The sequence below is a fragment of the Pinus tabuliformis genome, chromosome 9, assembly GCF_031772625.1.
Source record: "Pinus tabuliformis cultivar Carrire ecotype Pingquan chromosome 9, CPIR1, whole genome shotgun sequence".
NCBI lineage: Eukaryota > Viridiplantae > Streptophyta > Pinopsida > Pinales > Pinaceae > Pinus > Pinus tabuliformis.
In genome coordinates this window covers 345,318,405-345,340,161 of record NC_142307.1, presented here as the reverse complement: position 1 = coordinate 345,340,161, position 21,757 = coordinate 345,318,405, and the positions used below count along the sequence as shown (strand labels likewise).

General features: G+C 38.6%; 1 protein-coding gene across 1 annotated transcript in view; it reads right to left on the bottom strand.

Moving 5' to 3' along the window:
* The window catches only part of LOC149148630 (putative protein phosphatase 2C 47), a 101,940-nt gene extending 81,950 nt beyond the window's left edge, over nt 1–19,990 (bottom strand). The window contains exon 1 of the mRNA XM_089442228.1: nt 19,840–19,990. Within this exon, the coding sequence (XP_089298354.1) occupies nt 19,840–19,990 (151 nt within the window). The remainder of the gene's footprint in view (nt 1–19,839) is intronic.
* Between the last annotated feature and the right edge of the window lie 1,767 nt (nt 19,991–21,757).

The window sequence follows — 21,757 nt, the reverse complement described above, 5'->3', positions numbered from 1 at the left end:
GACAAATGTGCGAGGTCGCCCTCGCCTAAAATAGAGGAAGAAACGGATAAGAAGATAGAGAAGCATGGAGTGGACCCATAGACAGCGTCATTTTGTATCGTGTCCAAGAGAACAGGAAAAACTTGGGCCACGGAAGAAATCCAAGGCCAGTAAGATGTAGCTGGACCTAATCACCCTAACAGAGGGATATTTGAATGGCATTAGATATACGGTGTGAGATGTCACCTCGGAGGCCCCATAGTAGTTTGAGCAACAAGTATTGGGAGCCATCTAGATGGGTCTGTGTGAACTACAGATCCGTGCATCACAAACTGGTGCGACATCCACCAACCTCGCCATCGGTACTTCAGAAGCCACCGGGATGCTGTAGGCATAGGAATCCTAAGTGATAATGTTGCCGAAGGGAGCACTAACCATAGAGATCGAAGCTGGTAAGCCTGCTGTCAACACCCTAAACGAAGTGGGGCTGAATTTGGCAGTGCTTCCTTGTGAAGCGCTCCACCTACTGTAGGATGGGGTGATTACGGAGCTGAGTCCCCATGAACAATGCACTTTGGAGGTGATCAATGAGCAACAGATCAATAATGTGCATATGGCCCTATAGCGAGACTCTACCATTGCCACTGTGAATGACGTAACTGACCAAAACAAGCACATAGTTCAGGTCGTAGAGGAAGCATGCCGAATGGTCTTGGAGTTGGGCATTCCTCGGGAAGAATCGATCGAAGTTCACGTTTGCAAACATTCGATGGGAGTGCATGACGCTCGTACAGAGTTGGCCAAGGTTCAGCTAGATCTGAACCTCTAGATTTCAAAGTTGCAGTTGAAAGCCCAGCCCTCAACTCCGCCAAAAGTAAAGGATCAACACACAACCACTGTCACAGAGGTGCTAGTGGCAGTAGATAGTGCAGTAACATACTGCACACAGCTGTTTGAATAGTTGTTCAAAGTATTAACTAGCCTACAAGAACATCCTAATGTACAATGGCTGGAGATAGAGGCATGAGAACTACAACAATGCTATGACGAGGTGAAAGGAACATTACACAATGTCACCCTCACACAGAGACTTGCAAAGCTGCAGGAGGCCAAAAAACTCAAGGAACAGGTAGATGTGGCTCAACACAAAGAGGCAGTGTTAAAGGTGCACTTGAAGCCTTGGTTGGACAAGGATTATTCGGTCATGGCATCCATTAAAGGCAAGCTTGCTAGTCTATAGGCGACTCAGCAGAAGATTTAGGATGATAGTTCAGGACCAGCGACAGAGAAATTACTTGAAGAAGTGAAGCAGGCAGTTGCACAGTGCACTGCCCAGGTGGCAGTCATACAGGTCGAGCTGGGAGGTCTTTGCACCAAGATCTTCATGCCCAAAAAGTGACTCAAGGGCGAGTCACCATGTTTGTGTTGGGGGCCTTTTGGGAACAGGTTCCCCCAAGAGTAGTTTTGGGGCTAAAAGCCCATGTGTTGGGACAATTTTGTAATAAAGTTGTAAATTATCCACATTTTGTGGTCGTGGAGTGTGAAGGTGTCAAAGAGTCGTAAAGGGTTGTCTGCCCTTATTTTTGTAAAGTGTCAAGTCGGCTGTAAAGATCTACCCATGGTTCACGGACCATGGGATTGTATAAAAAGGAGCTAAGTAAGTAATCTCTAAGTAGTGAAGTAAGTTAAGTAAGGAAGAAAGTAGTGAAGTAGAGTGGGGAAGTCTATGTGTTCTCAGGTCTTAGTGTAGTAGAGGCTTTGCAGCTGAGTGTGCAAATGCCTAGGGTAGAAGGCCACAACTGAGTGTGTGGACCCCTGTAGCTGTGTGTGTAGGGTGGATAGAGTCTGTATTAAACTAGAAGATATCAATAAAGTGAAGTATTCTACAATTATTGTGTATTTAGCCTCTGTTAATGCATCTAATGATATTACGATCTGGGTTTATATTACAATGTTTACTTGATGCGCGAATTTATGTGATTATATTTTTTAATTCAGGGCAAGTAAGAATATTATTTTGCACGATGATAACTGTAATTGATTGGTAAAATAGGTATAAAAACACTAGAGATAACTTGGGAACTTATACAATACATTGTCATAGGAGATCGAAAGTACCTGAACTACTAATTAGGGATGTGTGAAGGTTAATCGTGTACCTTCGTGGAGGTACTGAAGGGCGGGAAAGAGGGTAGATCGATAAGCCCTAAGGCTTAGCGACTTGAACGAAGGCAGGAATATGGGGTATAAACCGACATCATGACCATCTCAGGGTGAAGAAAATTGGTTCCAGCATCCCCCCATACTGCTTTGGGTGAGACTTTGGTATGTGCTTCACGGGATGATGTCGAAAGGGCCAATAATGTAGGGATTTGTTTCGCTGACTAACACTGAACCTAGCTCACAGCCTGCTAAGCCAACAAGGTGGATGGATGACATACTATGGCAATTCATGAACTCATTTGTAGTGATATACTTGGTTGACACCCTGATCTTCAACCAGAGTTGGGAAGAGGACCTCCACCACATCCGATAGGTTCTCCAAACACTATGACAACACAAGCTATGTGCCAATTTGGATAATTGCACTCTTGGCATGACCCAGGTTTAATATCTAGGATACATTATTGATAAATGGGGGGTGTACGTGGATACATCTAAGATCCAAGTCAATCAGGATTAGCCAGCCCCAACCACTTTGACAAAGATCAAAGATTTTTGGGTCTTGCCAATTTCTACTACAGGTTCATGTTGGGGTTCTCTAAAAGCACTTGGCCCTTGAGTCATGTCACCAAGGGAGGAGCAAAAGAAAAATTATTTTGGTCTGAATTACAACAAAAGTCATTCATAGATTTGAAACATTGTCTTTGCTCTGCACCAGTGCTCACATTACCAGACTTGCAACAACCATTTGAGATCGAGGCAAATGCCTCTCACTATGCTATAGGGGCAGTCCTTACTCAACAAGGGCATCCAGTGGCATATCATAGTGAGACACTTTCAGACATAGTCTGAAAGTATACCACTTATGATAAAGAGATGTACTCCATTGTGCGGGCCTGCTGACAATGGAAGAATTACATTTTGGGGAAGAAAATATTCATCCACATAGACCACTGACCTGTGAAGTTCATACAAATGCAAGGGAGGTTGCCGAATGATTACCATTAGAAGTGGTCAACACACCTACAACAGTTCCATTTAAATATCAAGTACAAGAAGGGAAACAACAATAATGTTGTAGACTACATTAGTCGACCACCAATCATGTCGTTAACCTTCGTGCTCAACTCTTGTGGGCACAAGACTTTTGATTGGCCAGTTCTCTACAAAAGTGACCTAGATTTTGGCCACACATACCATACACCCTTGGAGGGTTAGCAAGTTCCATATTTTCACCTCCAGGATGTAGGTTTTAACCCTGTATAGAAATCACCTCCATACAAATTCTAAAAATAAAACATAAACTATTATCAGCAAAAAATTGATCATCTATCCTAATTTATTGGATGGATCGAAGTACACCATTTAAAACCAATTTTACCATAGTAAAATTGCTTTCATCGTGACAAATTACTTAATAAACCACCTTTGTTAAGTAATTTATAGTTAATCCCATGAAGAATAATTAAATAAATAATTGTTTATTTGATTTTATTCTAGGAATAATTAATTAAACCATTGTTCAATTATTATTCCTTGTCATATTTGACCCAATCATGAAAAATATACAGATAAATGATTAATTATCTTATTTTTCTCTAAGAATTATTAATTAATCACTAATTAATTATTATTCTTTGTTAAATTTGACTAAATCCCTTAGGAATAATTAAATAAATCATTATTTGTTTATTATTCCTTAACTAATTCCTTAAGATGATAAATAAATCATTTGTTTATTTATTATTTCTAAATAAAATTTTAAATACCTTTTCCCTCCTAAACAAGTATAATAAAATATTCCACGTGGTTATTCCAATAATGGGATCATAATATTTTATTAATGCTCATTATTCGAGGATAACTCAATATTATGTTAAAAATAGAAGGCTTTCCATTCATTATTCACTTTTGATTATTTTGATTGTTTCACTCATTGTTGTAACTCTAATTATTTTCATTGCCGCGCACCATATTTTTGATGAGTTTTAGATTATAGAGGAGAGAGACTCTACACAAGCTGAAGATGTTTGAGGATAGCCAAGAACCCATCCCATAGAGGGGGACTGGTAACATTTATTTTCTACTTGAACATAATCTCTACAATGAAACTACTTCCTTACTTGCATGAGTGGCTGCCATGTATTCTGCCTCTGTAGTTGACAGTGCCACTGCAGATTGTCTCTTACTCATCCAACTGGCAGCACCTCGAAATAGGTTAAACACATACCCATTTGTAGATCTTCTCTGATCCAGATCTCCAGCCCAATCTGCATCAACAAAGCCATGGATGTCCAAAAATCTGTCTAATCCTAGTCTTCCTTGGTATCAAAAACCATAATCACTAGTGCCATGAAAATACCTGAAAACCTGCTTCACTGTTATCTAATGCTCCTTCCTTGGTTTTGACATAAACCTGCTCAATACTCCCATTTCATGTGGAATTTTTGGTTTAGTGCAGTTATAACATGCTACACATTTAATGAATTTATGTGCTCTTAACTGAGATATTAGCAGGGTATTTAGCCCCCAAAGTAAATTAGTGTTTCTTTACATTAAATTCTGTGAAAGCCTAAACGGATAAAAGGCCAGCGGGCTAGCAAAGAAAAGGTAGAAAAGGTGTTGTGGTCTAAATTTTTTAAATATAGAAATTCTTAAGTGTTCATAGAGGAAGTTTAAAGAGTGTGGGTAGAGTGAGGGACCATCCATTTCAATAAACTGGGAATATTGAAGAAGAGGAGAATTTGTTGTAAAGAAAAGATTGTTGTTTTGTGAATTCTGTTCCTGCCGGGCATGTGGCATATTCATTCATTTGGTGTATCCTTCATGTGAATTCTGCCAAACCATATATTTCATGATCATATTTCGTTTTGTTAGTTTGGATGGCATTGACGCGAATTTGAGATTGATATATACAGAAATCATATTATAGCTATAATTTCTTAATAAAGTCACATTTTCACAAAGGATTTGTTGTTTTTTACCATATGGTTTAATTCAATGATGGGACTTCAGTAAAGGGAAAGTTTAGTTTGAATCAACCTCCACTACTTATGAAATTACTCAAGGAATCAATGCTTCCAATCTTAGAGAAATTGTCACTGGTACAATAGCTTTCTTGATTTTTTAAGCTATAATTTCATGATTTTTCTTGATTTCTTTATTATGGTGTTTTGTTCCAACATTATCTGGATTATGCACCATTCATAATATAAATTATCTAAATCATTTGAACCACGCTCTCTTCTAAACTTTAAATTTTCTTTATGTTGTAATGAGGTTAAAATTCTGGTTCTTCTTCTTAACCTTGGATCTTGAATCTAAGAAGAACAAAACTTCTTATATTTATTTATCATTGTCAGCAGAAATAAAAGGTTCCCTAAATAAATGATAACAATAAAATATAAAAGAGACACACTTGCCTGAATAAATGTTTAGATAAATGATCATTTCAATTTTGAATGTTAACTTAAATTTATTATGTACATGGGTTTATATTTATCATAAAATGGGGGCGAATAAAATAAAATATAAAAATAAATGATCATTTAAATTTCAAAGGTTAAGTTAATTTTGTTGTGAACATGTCTTTATATTTCTCATAAAATAAGGTGAATAAAATAAACTAGACAAAAGCTTTTTTTCGATGCCCATTACCGACTTCGTTATTAAACGATCATGTATACAAAGTATATTTATTTTACTATGATGCAATGAGATTTAACATAAAAAGTTTAATGTTGACTTTTTATTTATTGATGATTTTTTAAGTAGGTTAATTTAGTAGTTTAAAGTAGTAAGAGCTTTTCTTTTTTTCTTAGTCATATTTTATTTATTTATTTATTTTTGTTAATTTTGCTTTAAATTGGGTAGGGATTTTTTTAAATTGTAATTTTCAGTTATAAAAGCCTAAAAAAATTTGAGTTTCCTAGGATTCCTTTGAAGGTGTGGTGAGCAACTTTCAAATTTGAAGTGTTGTTCATTTCATCTGGAAATTCATTTAAATTTTTCAAGATTAATGATTATAAAAAATGTGCTTTATTAACAAGTGTATATTAAATAAATTTTTTATTAAAAGATACCAAAGTGAATTTTTTTAGAAAAAAAGATTAATGAAAGTTGTGATATAAGAATAGTTGCAAAGAGAATTTGCATACAGAAAAATTTACACTCATAAATTTAGATAAAACGTAAAATGAAGGGCATGAAAATTGCAAAACCGTCATCAAATTTTCATTTTATGGTGAAATAGGATTTGAAAATCCATGCCTGATTTTAGCCATATGCTCCGCTATAGCCTTAGAGGAATGCACCACCCCACGGATGGAGGCCCCCATACAATAACGCTTTACCTATATTTGCTTCACCACCTACTCAACCACAACTTTCACACCATGCTCCATGTAAACAACCTCAGATGCCTTCCCAGCCAAATACGAACCCGAACAATAGATAGGCACAACAAGCGTACAGTGGAGAGACATCCTATCTTGCTTGTGTTATGGAGATTCAAGAAATCAATCTGAGATCTGGGAGAGTAATCCCGCACAACCAACCTCCACCTCCACCTAAGGAGAGTGAAGAGAAAAGAGAGGAAAGCATGCCTACAGTAAATCCACCACACTTTCCTGAGAGATTAACTCATCGAGTCTAGCCTACCCAACAAGAGAATGAAATTCTGGGCAAATTGAAAAATCTACGTCTCAAAATGCCACTTCTCCAAGCCTTAAAGGATGTACCTATTTACAACAAGTTGATTAAGGATAAGTGCTTCAAACATTCAAGGAGGCAAAAAAGAGACACCCCTACCATTAATGTCTTTGGACAGTTGTCTGACTTAATGTTGGGGCAGGTAATTTTCCCAAAGTATTTGGACCCTGAAAGCCCTGTAGTAGATGTGCACACCAATGGCACCATTGTCCCACACACTTCTATTGATCTTGGAGCTTCCATCAATGTAATGATTAAGAACACCATGCTCAAGCTCAATCTCGAGGGTTCATTGAGAAATACCACAACATTCTTGCAACTTGCTGACCATTCCATAGTGAGTACTGAGGGGATTATGGAGGATGTGATGGTCTCCATTGACTCTTGGGAGTACCCTGTGGACCTCCTAGTTCTCCAGCCTAAGGCCAATCTTAATTGTTATCTTCTCATCCTTGGGAGGCCCTAGTTAGCCACTGTTGATGCCTACATCAGTTGTAGGGCTGGAAATATGACTATAAAAAATGGGCATATTTCCAAGTAGTTAGTCATGTACCCTCTTCCTCAACCATCTCTAGAACATGACTTTCCTTTATGGTTGGAATAGGAGGAAGAATATGAAGTTTACTTAGCCCGACTCTATACCTTAGAAATAGCCATGGGAGGAGGACAACTAGATGAAGATGATTTGATTGAACACATACTCCAAAGTTCAACTCGCAACACCTTATTATCAGAGGAAGTAGTAAAGGAAACCCAAAACAATCATCAGATTGATTCATGCTTAGCTGATTCAAACCCTGACCCTATCAAAACCATAGAATTCAGCCCCGAGAGAACTTTGAAAATCAACCCATCTCTTTTTGTACACCGAGAAGAAAAGTTTCGCAACATGCTAAAGGAACATTTGGATGCCTTTGCTTGGAGTTACAAGGAAATGAAGGGAGTGCATGCCTCGGTGTGTACTCACCACATTTATATCAAAGGAGGTTGCAAACCAGTCTGACAACAACAAAGGAGAATGAATATAGCCCTCAAGGATATAGTCAAAGAAGAACTGCAAAAGCTGTTATATGCATGATTACTTTACCCTATCTCGGGCAGTGAGTGGGTTTCTCCTTTGGTGTTGGTTCCAAAGAAAAATAGGAAGTGGAGGATTTATTTGGATTACAGAGAGTTAAACAAAGTAACAAAGAAGGATCATTTCCCTCTACCTTTCGTTGACCAAGTGCTAGATTGTCTAGCAGGGAAAAGGTTTTTCTCTCTCCTAGATGGGTTCAATGGGTACAATCAAATCCAGATTAGCCTGTAAGACTAAGATAAAAACACCTTCACTTGTCCTTGGGTTAATTTTTCCTATACGGTCCTTCATTTTTGCCTATGAAATGCACCTACCACTTTCGAGAGAGCAATCATGAGTATCTTTGTGGAGCTAGTCCATGATGCAGTAGAAATTTGTATGGATAATTTTACACCCTGTGGGTGTGATTTCTAGGAGGATCTGCCCAACTTAGGTAAGGTGTTCAACAAATGCATTGAAATGAACCTGTCCCTTAGTCCCGAAAAATGTGAGTTCCAAATGACTATAGGGACTCTTCTAGGTCATTCAATATCCTAGAAAGGACTGTAGGTGGACCCAAATAAAATAGCCATCATCCAAAGGGTCCCACTTCCACAAAAACATGGAGATGTGAGAAGCTTTATAGGTTTAGCTGGATACTATCAGAGGTTTATAAAATATCTCAGCAAGTTAGCTTCTCCTTTATTTGGGTTATTAGCCAAACACTGAATTTTTAAGGTCAAAAAATTGTCAAGAGGCCTTGGACACCCTGAAGGACAAGTTGACCACTGCACCTATTCTCCAAGGCCCAAATTGGGCCCTTCCTTTCTATATACATACTGATGCCTCTCACAAATTCATAGGAGAAGCTCTAGGCTAGATAAATGATAAGTTACCTTATACCATTTACTTCATCAGTAAGAATTTATCAAAGGTGGAACTGAACTACATAGTGACTAAAAACGAGCTCCTAGCTGTTGTGCATTCATTGAAAAAATTTAAGCATTACATTATAGGTTACCAAACATTTGTCCATACTAACCATGCTACAATTAAATACTTGATGAATAATCCTGATGTGAATGCGCAGATTATTAGATGGTTACTTACATTACAATAGTTTGATCTAACTATTATTGATAATCCTAGAAAGGAGAATGTTGTTGCATATTTTTTTATCCAAATTAACTTTTCCTGTAGGGGAGGAAGAAATGGTTGATGATCAGTTACCAGATGAACACTTATTCACCATTTCAGTTCTCTCTCCATGGTTTGTTGACATAGAAACCTTCTTGGTGTCTTCATAGTTCCCACCAAATGTTTCCTCCAAAGAGAAAAGCAAGATTGTGAGGAAGAGCACCCCATTCACTTGGATTGGGGGAAACCTCTTCAAACTAGGTCCAGATCAAATTCTAAGAAGATGTGTCAGGGAGGAGGAAGTCTTTGAAATCCTTCTGACTTGTCATTATGGGCCTTTTGGAGGTCACTTTGCAGCTAAGAGGACAACATTCAAGGTGCTACAAGCTGGGTATTATTGACCCACTCTTCATCAACATGCTAGAAGGTATACTAGTGAGTGTGATCGGTTGCAAAGGATAGGAAAGCCTACTCCAAGGGATGAAATGCCTCTATAACCTCAAGTGACTTTGGAGCCAGTGGACAGGTGGGGCATGGATTTCATTAGACCTATTGATCTCCATCTAGGCAAAAGAAGCACATCATTGTGTGCACTGACTATTTGACCAAGTGGGTTGAACCCAAGGCAATCAAGGCAACAACAGAGGATAAAGTGGCTGAGTTCTTAAGCAAAAATGTATTTTATAAGTTTGCGTACCCTAGAGAACTGGTCACTGATCAAAGCAGCTAGTTTACATCACACATGATTGAAAATTTTTTAAGCCAGCAAAAGATCAAGAATAGAACATCCACTTTTTATTTCCCACAAACTAAAGGGAAAGTGGAGGTGACTAACAAAGCGTTGGAGGGCATTCTGACCAAAGTGATTAGCAACAACAGAAAATATTGTGTAGATAGATTAGTTGAGGCCACTTGGGCCCACAATACCACCTGGAAGAACACCACTGGATTCACTCCCTACGAGTTGGCCTAAGGGAAAAAGGCACTACTGTCCATTGAATTTGAGTACAATACATTGAGAATGGAAACACAACTAGATCTAGATCTCACCAGTGCACAAAAAGAGAGATTGCTCCAGCTGAATGGGTTAGATGAGTTTAGAATGTAGGCCCTCCTACACACAAAGGTGACTCAAGTTCAAAGGAAGATCAGGCATGACAAGAACATAAAGGACAAACAATTTCATGAAGTTGATTGGGCTTTGTTGTATGATTCCATATACAAATATTTTAAAGGAAAGTTAATGACTGGATGGTTAGGGCCTTATATCATAGAGAAATTTCATGATAATGGTTTAGTGCAGATAAGAACCATTGATGCAGAGTCTATTCCTTTACTTGTGAATGGGCACAGATTGAAGGTCTACAAGAAGCCATTGTTGAAACAAGAATTCATTAATGGCATCAGGAAGACAATAATGGTGGTGGAGAAAATATCATCTTCTACCCATCAATTCATTGAAAAAAGAAAATATAAAAAATAAGGAGACTCAGGTGAAAACTTCCATGAGGCGCCTGAGTCCCATAGTTGGGTTGAAAACCTCTTGAGGCGACACAATGGTGTCAAAAAAAAAAGAGATAAAAATATCTCTGGGTGAAAGCCTCTTTTTAGGCACTTAGGGCAAGCATCTAGGATGAGAAACTCTTAGAGGTAAACTAGTTGTTTTCAAAAGAAAAACAAAAAAAAAAGATAAAAAATGAGAAAAAAATTCAAAATTTTGTTTGCATGTTAACAAGAGGAGGATCAAAGCAATAAGCAATGATCAAAAGGACTTATATAGTTCATGTTTTCATTTATCCATTCCATATCCTTCATCATTCCATAATTCCCTCCATTTTTGAACTCATCTAGCTCAGTTTGCAAGGGTTCTGTGTTTTCTACAAGATTCCCAGTAAACCTATAGGATTCCTTGAAAACCTACAGGATGATGTTGTAGAAATTATAGTGGCTTGGGAATCCCAAGGAAAGTAACCCTAAAGAAAGGGGATGACTTGCTTATGTCAAAAAATTAAGTTTCTACTTCACCATCTCCCCACCATGTCCCTCCACCATGATCGCCCCTGCATTCATCCAATAAGTTTAGTTTAAAAAAAAAACAAATTATTACAGTTTTAAGAAAAAGATAAAAATAAAAAAACAATTAAAAGAGGATAATGCTAGAGAACAAGAAGACAACACTTGAAAGCTATACCTCCCATTCACCAATCCCTAAACCACTTCTCTACCCATGGCAAACATCCTCATGCTCTAGAAGTGAAGGTTTGATTAAAAAATTTGTGGGAGAGGCAGCTACAGGGCATCTTGTAGGAAATCCTATAGCAACATATCCCACAAAATAAAAAAAATCACAGGTTGCAGTCAGCTTCAGCATGGAGATCCAAAGGTCAAAGAAGTTCCTCCAGAGCTTAGAAACAATAGCAGGATCATCGCCATCACCATCCAGTACCTTCACATCAAGGAAAAACATCAAAGGAAGACAATAAAAAAAGAGAAAAAAAACATGCAGCTAATATGTTGGTGTCCGAGTGTGAATACCTATTCAACCCCTTTCCACATTTAATTTGTCAATTCGGGTGCATAATTTGTTTCAAGGAAACATGCAAAATATATGAAGCTAGCAATGCCACAATCAATCGCTAATCCTAGATTCAACAATAGAGTTAACAAAAGAGTCATTGTGACAACAATTAAGAATGAATTGTAGAACTAGAAAAAGCATTCATAGCAATTAACTAAAATATTGTAACAACAATCAAATTAGCTAAACATATATGAAATATCAACACACGAAAATAACACGGCACGTGATTAGAAGAGTGGGCCCAACTCTCTGACCAGGGTTGCGATGGATTCACAACTTATAGAGAGAAAAACAAAATAACTTGCATTCGATTAACTTAAATAGTCTTCTATTACAATCTCAATCTCTTGCACGGCGAACCCTGATTCACAACATTGAAACCCTTCTTATACAGTACACAGAGAAAAGTGTTTCTCAATATGGAAACTAATGTTCCATCATTATACAATCGTTACAACGGTCAACTAGTTGTTGAGAGAAAGACAAGAAAGGTTCAAAATAGGCCTGGAATCCATTATGCTATTATAGGACTTGCCAATATGATATTGGAAACTTGGAATTTTTGGGTTATGTTATATTCTTTCCATGACTAGCCCACGTAGTTAACTGGGGGGTTAAAGGGGGGTGGAGCCCTCCCTTCATTCTGCCGATTGCATAGCGGGGGGGTCACAGGGGGTTTGAGGGGTGCAAATAACCCCCCTCTATGGGGTCCACGACAGCACCCCAAAATTTTTTTTTTGGACCCTATATTAGGTTGGGTGGACCTACCTATGGTTTTGTGCATGATTTTGGCACATGGATTTAAACGCGATAGTTTTCAGTCCATGGTACTAGATGCTTCAACCTGTACAAACATATATTGTAACATTGAAAGGAACTTAGTGAAAAATAAAGCTAGTAGTCCCGATTTTGGGATCCAGGGGAAAATATCTGTGTATATGTGTTTTATATGTTATGCTCTCTCATTGTTTATTTTCTGTGTTTTAGAATTCGCATGCAGGTAATTTCTGTACGAGGTTAAAACCTACTATTGGTATCAGAGAATTTTTGGCTTCAAGGGGATGCCTTTGTTACTGAGGAGTTTCGCTCGAGCCTGTGGTAGACCCTATTCAGTGGAAGGTCTACAGGATCGATTTTGGTGGTGAAAGAAGATGGCGAGCAGTGGAAAGGTAGAGATCGAGAAATTTAATGATCAGAGTTTTCAGTCATGGAAACTCAAGATGGAGGATCTGTTAGTGGATAGAGATCAGTGGGTCGTAGTAGATCTAGGTACTAAATGAACGGGAGTGTCCAATGAAGAATCGAAGAAGTTGGATCAGAAGGCTAAGAGCACAATACGATTGTGTGTCTCAGATTCAGTATTGCTAAATGTATCAGGGGAAGCTACGATAAAGGCTTTATGGGACATGTTAGGGACTTTGTAACAATCTAATTCTCTCATGAATAAACTATTCCTACGGAAAAAGTTGTATAATCGGAGGATGAAAGATGGAGACTCATTGACAAAACATCTAAATGCATTTAATACTATGGTGAGTCAGTTATTATCTATCAATATTAAAATTTCAGATCAAGATAAGTGCATCAGTTTGTTGTGTTCTCTTCCCAATTCGTGGATTAGTTTGGTTATTGCAATAGGTAGCAATGCAACTACCTTGCGGATTGATGAAATAGTTTTATCCTTGCTAACAGAGGAGATGAGATGCAAAAATATGGAGAGCCAGAATGGTGATGCCTTATCTGTGTGAGGACGGTCCCAGAACAGAAACAAAAATAAGTCATCGAGTGGGAGATCTAAATCTAAAGGAAGATCTAAATTCCCAGGAAATCATGTAAAGGTGGTGTGCTGAAAATGCGGAAACTAAGGGCACTACAAAAGGGATTGTAAATCTAAAGCTCCTAACAAAGGAAAGGGATCTGATGATGCTCCTTATACAGAGGAAAAAACCACCTTAGATGAAGGTGGGAATGTGTACTTGGCTTCTTCAAGTACACATGTAGATCATGAGGCATGGTTGATTGACTTAGGTGCATCCTTTAACTTCACTCCCCATAAATAGTGTTTCTGCGAGTATGAGAAATATAATGGTGGTGATGTCTTCTTCGAGGATGACAGGAACACTATAATCATTGGTCGCAGAAAAGTAAAGTTGAAGTTGCAAAGTGGAAGGGTTAGAACACTTCCGGGTGTTCTACATATTCCTGCATTGGTCAGAAATCTGATTTCCATAAGCAAGCTACGTGATGCAGGTGTAAAAATAATGTTCGAGAAGGATACCTCCAAGATGGTTCGGGGAACACTGGTATTGATGTGGGGATTTTAGATTGGAACTCTATACAAGTTGCGAGGTAGCAATATTGTTGATGGGTGAAACAACTCTGTGGTTCCTGAAAGTGGAGCAAAAAATCTAGTGGTCTATGGAGACAAGACCATGTTGTGGCATCAAAGGCTTGAACATATTAGAGAGAAGGGCCTTCGAATACTTCATGGTAAAGGTATGGTAGAAGGTATGAGTAATAGCTCTCTCGATTTTGATTTCTGCAAAAATTCTGTATATGGGAAGCAGAATCGGGTGACTTTCCCCTCTGGTGGTAAGAGGGCGAAACATATATTAGAGCTTGTGCAAAATGATGTGTTTGGACCTGTGAAGGTTCTATCACTGAGTAAGTCTATGTACTATGTATCATTTATAGATGACTTCTCAAGGAATACATGGATATATTTCCTTAAGAAGAAATCTGAAGTCTTTAACAAGTTTAAATCATTTAAGGCTCTAGTGGAAAACTAGATAGAGAAGGAGATAAAGGTGTTGAGGACAAATAATGGTGGAGATTTATGTAGTAAGGAATTTGAATAATTCTGTAAGAAGTGTGGTATAGCACGACATAAGACTACTCCATACACACCTGAGAAAAATGGAGTTGTAGAAAGAATGAACAAGACATTGATGGAAAGGGCAAGAAGCATGCCTAGTGGTTCAGGGTTAGGATAAGAATTCTTGGCAGAGGTGGTGGAGATAGCATGTTACCTGGTCAACAGATCACCTTCATTAGCATTGGAGGATAATAATCCACAAGAGGTATGGATTGGTAAGAAACCCTCTCTTTCACATCTAAAGGTCTTTGGATGTGATGCATATGTATGTGTTCCAAAGGAGAAAAGAGCCAATTTGGATAGTAAATCAGAAAAGTGCATCTTTATTGTGTATAAGGATGGTTTAAAGGGTTATAAGCTTTGGAACCCAGTAACAAGGAAGGTTGTGTACAACCGAGATGTGGTGTTCAGAGAGGTTAAAGATGTTATTAAACATGAAGTCCAACCAAAGGAACCTGAGAAGATAGAGTTTGAGCTTAAGCAGGAAGAATCAGACTCTATAGAAGAGGAGGAATCAGAAGTTGAAGGGCCACAAAATTTGGGTGTGAGAAGATCAGTTCGAGAAAGAAGGCAACGAGAAAGGTATAGTCCATCTTCTTTCTATTCAAATTTTGCTTTATCTTTTACTAATGATGATCCCAGAACTATGAAGGAAGCAGTAGATTCAGAGGATGGAAACTCTGGAAAGAGGCCATGGTTGATGAAATGGCATCTTTGCACAAAAATTAGGCTTGGGATTTGGTGGAGTTACCAGTTGGAAGGAAACCCATTGGGAGCAAATGGGTGTTCAAGAAGAAGACAAATGCGGAAGGAAAGGTAGAGAAATACAAAGATCGGTTGGTAGCAAAAAGTTATTTCTAGGTGCCAAGAATTGATTTTGGTGATATTTTTCCTCCTGTTGCCAAGGTAGCTTCTATTAGATTACTTTTATTTGTTGTTGTTGCTTTTGATTTTGAGGTAGAACAAATGGATGTGAAGACAACATTTCTTCATGGGTATCTAGAAGAGGAGCTATACATGAAGCAACTTGAAGGTTTTGTGGTGAAGGGTAAGAAAGAACTGGTATGCAAGTTAAAAAAGTCTTTGTTTGGGTTAAAGCAGTCACCAAGGATGTGGTATCCGAAATGTGATACATTTATACGGGGACTTGGCTTCACCAGAAGCAAAGCGGATCACTGTGTGTATTTTAAATTAATTGATGACCATTTTATTTAGCTGATCTTATATGTGGATGATACGTTGCTGGTTGGTAATGACAAAGAAATTATCTAGGATTTTAAGGCCCATTTGTCCTCCAAATTCGACATGAAAGATCTTGGTGCTACAAGCTATATTTTGGGCATGGAAATTAAAAGAGATTCGAAAAAGAGGAAGCTCTAGTTAAACCAGAGGAAGTATGTCGAGACAATACTGCAGAGGTTTAATATGCATGATAGTAAACTGGTGAAGGTTTCCATTCGTGTAGGTGTGAGGTTATCTGCTGAACAATGTCCCAAGACACAAGAAGAGGAAGAGGACATGTCCTGTGTTCCATATGTAAGTGCATTCAGTGGCTGTATGTATGCAATGGTCTATACTAGATCAAACATTGCACATGCAATGAGAGTATTGAGTAGGTTTATGTCAAAACTAGGGAAGGAGCACTCGACATCAATGAAGCGGGTTTTCAGGTATTTGTGTGGCACTTTTGATTATCGTTTGTACTACCAAGGAAGACTAGGACTGGATAAAGTGTTGGATATTCATGGATTTTTTTATGCAGATTGCACTAGATATTTGGATCAGAGAAGATCTACAAGTGGGTATGTGTTTAACCTATTTGGAGGTGCAGTCAGTTGGATGAGTAAGAAACAATCTGCAGTGGCACTCTCAACTAAAGAGTTAGAACACATGGCAACCACTCATATAAGAAAGGAAGCAATTTGGTTGCAGAGATTGTGTTCAAGTATGGGGTTAGTACAGGGAGCTATAAGGATAGACTGTGATATCCAAAGTGCAATTTTCTTGGTAAAGAACCCTGCATATCATTCAAAGACAAAGCACATTGATGTTCATTATCATTTTGTGAGGGATATGATAGAAGACAAAAAGGTGTGGCTGGCAAAGGTGGACACTTTGAATAATACTATAGATGCATTGACAAAATCTGTGAGCTCTGAAAAGTTATCTTGGTGTAGAGAAACAATGGGCGTTGCAGGGCTGGATAAATGACTAAGCTCTCTCGTGGCCCCCTATGGAAAGAAATCAACAAGTGGGATAATGTTTGGTTGTGTTGTATTATTTTCACGACTATCCCATGTAGTTAACCGGGGTCATAGGGGGTTTGAGGGGTGTAGGTAACCCCCCTCTATGGGGTCCAGGGCAGCACCCCAAAAAATTTTGTTTTTTGGAACCTATATTAAGTTGGGAGGACCTACCTATGGCTTTGTGCATGATTTTTGCACATGGTTTTGGACGTGATGGGTTTCGATCCTTGGTTTTGGACGTGATGGTTTTTGCTCCATGGTATTGGATGCTTCGACATGTATAAATATGTATTGTAACATTGAAAGGAACATAATGAAAAATCAAGCTGGTAGTTCCGGTTTTGGGATCCAGGGGAAAATCTCTATGTATATGTGTTTTAAGTGTTATGCTCTTGCATTGTTTATTTTCTGTGTTTTAGAATTCATATGCAGGTAATTTCTGTATGGGGTTAAAACCTACATTGAAACCCTACGACTACCCCTGATTCACAGCATTGAAACCCTTCTTATACAATACACAAAGAAAATTGTTTCTCAATATGGAACTTAATGTTTGATCATTATACAATCGTTACAATGGCCAACTAGTTGTCGAGAGAAAGACAAGAAAGGTCTGGAATAAGCCTGGAATCCATTATGTTGTTACAGTGCTTAATGATATGATATTGAAAACTTGGAATCACTTCTGTGTTTTTCACTCGTAACCTTTGACCACCAGATCTACGGAAATAGCAAGATTAGTAACTCGCATATGCAAATTCTCCATAAATATTACTTCATTAATTGAAAATTCCATGAAAGCAATCGAAGAGGGTTTACCTTATGCATTTAGAGCGATTAGTGAATATAAATGATACAAAGGAGTGAGAGAGAGTAAAAATGGAGGGAAAAAGTATGCAAGTTTGGCACCCAACATCTCCCCCCAATTGGTCTTTTTGCATGTCCTCATGCAGTTTGTTGTCTCTTTAGATATGGGTTGGACCGACTGTGGTCAGTGTGTAACTGAGCAAGCTCATATTCTTCATCCATATCAGTCCCTAGAGGCTTGTATCCGTATGTAATAAGGACATCCTTTCACCAATCATTACCCACATTATATACTAGAGTGTAATGCTTTGTTGTCAGCCAAATGAGGGGAAATTGAAAGCTCAGCCCGATCCATCAGACCCCACAAGTCTGAATGCATGCACAAAAATGTGGAACCCTTTCTAATACTCATGCAAAATTGGGTGCCCCAAAAGGCTCTATGTTTTTTACATGTGATGATGACATCCTCCATATTCTCTGCCAACTGTAAAGGGCTTCATCCTGAAAAGTGACTATCTATCTGACATAGAGGTCAGTACACCATCTCTATGTTACCAGAATCCATTCCTTAGAACCCTCAATCTATAGAAAGGTAGAGTGCATGCTATAAATAGTCATTGACTGGCCATTCACTCTCCTTATTATCAATGGCTTTGTAGCTTTATTTCCTTCAAAAGTATCACAAGTCTTCCTCCATTTGACCTAGTTAATGGTGTAGGAGGGAAAGGCTCTCAGGTGCACATCTCCCATGAATGGAATCAGGTTGAAGCTCTCATCATCCTTTAAGAAATAACCATGCGTGTAGACCTCACACATCAAATGTAGGTTCACAATATCATGGATTCTTATAATATGCAGGAATTGTATCGGGTCCTCAATCTCATGGATGATCTCCTTGTAGATGCTTTCCAGGCAGAAGAAAAAGAACTACTCATGAAGAAACAAAGCATAACTATGGACAGGAGCCCGACAAGAGATTATCTGTTGTACTAGGGTAAACATATGTTCTTTATCTACCTTCAATGCCTGTATCTTCCCTTTTAATTCCCTTATCTTTTTCTGTTGTTTCTCGTAACTCTTCTTTTCTTTATTTAGCTGGTCTATATACTTAGTGACAATCACAACAACATGTTCTCAAACCCTCGCTATCTCCTTCATTTGTTCCTTCACAGTATATTACCATCTTTGAATTTCAGCCACTAAGAAGAATTCTCAGGCCTCAAACAACTGTTCTCTAGGACCAGTCTGTGTAGCAGAAAAAGTTATGGGAACATATTCGTCTATACAACTATTTAGGAGACCTCAACCTTGGGCCTTATGACCTTCCATTTATATTTCCTTCCCTTCTTTTTCAGTCGAGATACCTACTTTCTCAGCTTCCAAACCTCCATTTTTAACTGCGTGGTATCTCCAAACTAAACCTGATACCTCTCCTTGAGAGGTGATCTTCTCCTCTAACACTGTTCCACCCACTCTTGTTTAATAGTAAATTCATTTCATAGCGCCACAGCTAGTTCAAGAGGTGGTGGATTGTCTTTCTAGGCATCGGTTGGTTTCTTGTCCTCGGGATCACTTTCCTCCTCAAATTATCTCAATTTGGGAATTTCTGCCACTTGTACAATGCCTTCAGTGATCACCCCTTGCTCCAATCTTGTTGACAAAATTCCTTCATCGACCTATTCTTCAAGAAGCCCCTGTTGGGAATCGTCAAGTAATGAGCCAACAATAGCTATGCCCTCCTTTAGGCTAACGTACTTAAATATGGGAGGAACACAAATTTCTTTTGTGAAATCTTGGGAGGAATGGACCTTCCTTGCTCTTCTTCGCATTGTGGGATGAAACAAACAGTGGGGAATATCCTTTGCTTCATTGATACCAATCCCGCCAGCTACTTTTAATTCTCTTTCTTCTTCGCCTTCATCCCTCAATTGGGCTAAGCCTTCCTCGTGTGGTGCCTCTTGTCATGTGGTCGACACTAGTGTTGGAATAGCATCAACCTCAAGATCCACCTCTTCCACATTTTCCTATCCTAACTAGGTTCGTGGTGGTTCTTGTGTACCACCCCTACTTATTTCAACATCCATGTTTATTTGGGAAAGTGGTGTTGGTCCTAGTGTAACAACATCACTTTCCAGATCTTTGACCAGAATTTTCTCTCCTTGCGCTTCATTAATGAAATTTGATTCCTGCAAAATAACATCAACTCCATCCATTGCCTTTGTACCCCCATCGATAGATTCCACAAGCGAGGTTGGTTCTTATGTGACAGCCTTGACTGTATCACCAATCGTCTCCTCAACTTCCATTTCTGCAATAATAGGCTCCATAGATGAGGTTGGTTCTTGTGTGAAAACCTCAACTATGTCACCAACTGCTTCTTCCACTTCTACTTCCATGTCTACAATAACAGGTTCCATAGTTTCTTCCACTTCCATCTCTATACTAACGGGTTTCACAACTTATTCCACTTCCATTTCCATTTCTACATTAACAAGTTCCACAGCTGAGGTTGGTTCTTATGTGACAACCTTAATTGTGTTACCAACCTCTTCTTATGATTCCATTTCCATTTCTTCTGGTTCCTCTTCTTCTTTCTCCAATTCCTCAGGCTCTTCCTCTCTAGCAGTGATAATAGCTGCCACTTTCTGCTCCATCATCTTGAGGAATTGCACCCAAGGTACTTGCAATTGGGTCACTGCATGCATGAACAGGAGTCAAACCAGTCCATAATTTGTGAGAATCGCCAGCACTTGGCATAAGCATCAAGCGTATTGTGCCATAAGTTGAAGAATCTTCATCAAGAAGAAAGGCATGTTCAGAGAATGAACTTATGCCCGTGGAAATCGAAGGTGGGCTAGAATTTGGAAGTGGTATTTGAAAAAGGTGGTAAACTACCCCTCATAGATTATATATTTCATAACAAAGCTTGCTACTTCACCCCATGGATGTGGCAAGTACTTTTGGTCATACCCCTTTCCCTTCAGAACAACTCTTTCTCTAGCCTACAAAAATAATTCTGGGAACTCGGGCAACAGAGCCTTCCTTGAGAACCACTTCTTCCCTTGTTGTGTTAACCCACTGACTTCTACAATGGCCTCTTTTGTGAGAGGGATTTCTAGTCCTCTAACCCATGAGAAATTCTCGTCCAAATTCATCATGAATTCCACCATGATCCCCTCATCAAACCCCTACAGTATGTTGAAATAAACATCCCATCCTGCCTCTACAAAGACCCACCACACATCTACATTGCTGCAGACCAAGGTTGTATCCTTGGGTTCATGACGCACAACTAGTCCACCCATCTTGTAGAAACCATAACAGAACTTTACATGTAGCAAACCGTTGGGAGGAGTGACAATTACCAACTTCTTGCAGTAACAACATGGTAAAAAAATGAATAAGGTGGAATAATGGTAAAAGGGTGGGTAATTTCTCAGGAAATAAAGAAAATCATTGTGGATGCAACGATGGTATGGTAATTATTGTGTATTAAATGAAAAGGTACATCTTTCAAATTCCAAAACATGCCAATGATTATGCAGAATAATGATGAAGATCATGGAGCATACCATCGCACAAGTTTTAATGATGGTAGTGGTTCAATCATTAGTGCAGTTTTAATTACGTCATTGTCTAATTATAATGGAAACCCCCCAACTTATAAATAGCCATCCTCGGCATGTCTATGCCTTGTCCACAAAATATTTAATCAAATATATAAATGTCAATGGAGACGTACCTGGCAACCTACCTAATAGTTGGTAGAGAAATAGCAGAGTAACAACAACGAGGGAGTAACAACAATAACAAGTAACAACATTGAAAGAGTAACAGTACTGGTGACGTAATAGCATCAATGGAGTAATAGCATCGGCAGAGTAACAACATCTATGGAGTATCAACATCTGCAGAGTAATAGCATCGGCGGAGTAACAACAACGATGGAGTAACAACATTGGTAGAGTAACAACATTAGTGGAGTAATAACAACGGTGGAGTAACAACATTGACGAAGTAACAACAACCGAGGAGTAATAGCAACCAAGGATTAATAGCAACCGAGGAGTAACAACATGCGACGAGTAACAACACCTTGTTGGGCATGGAATCACCCCGAGGCATATTTTAGGGCTTAAAGCCCATGTTTTGACCGAATGATTTTGTAAAGCCCCGTGAATTGCGGGCGTGGAAGTATGTTA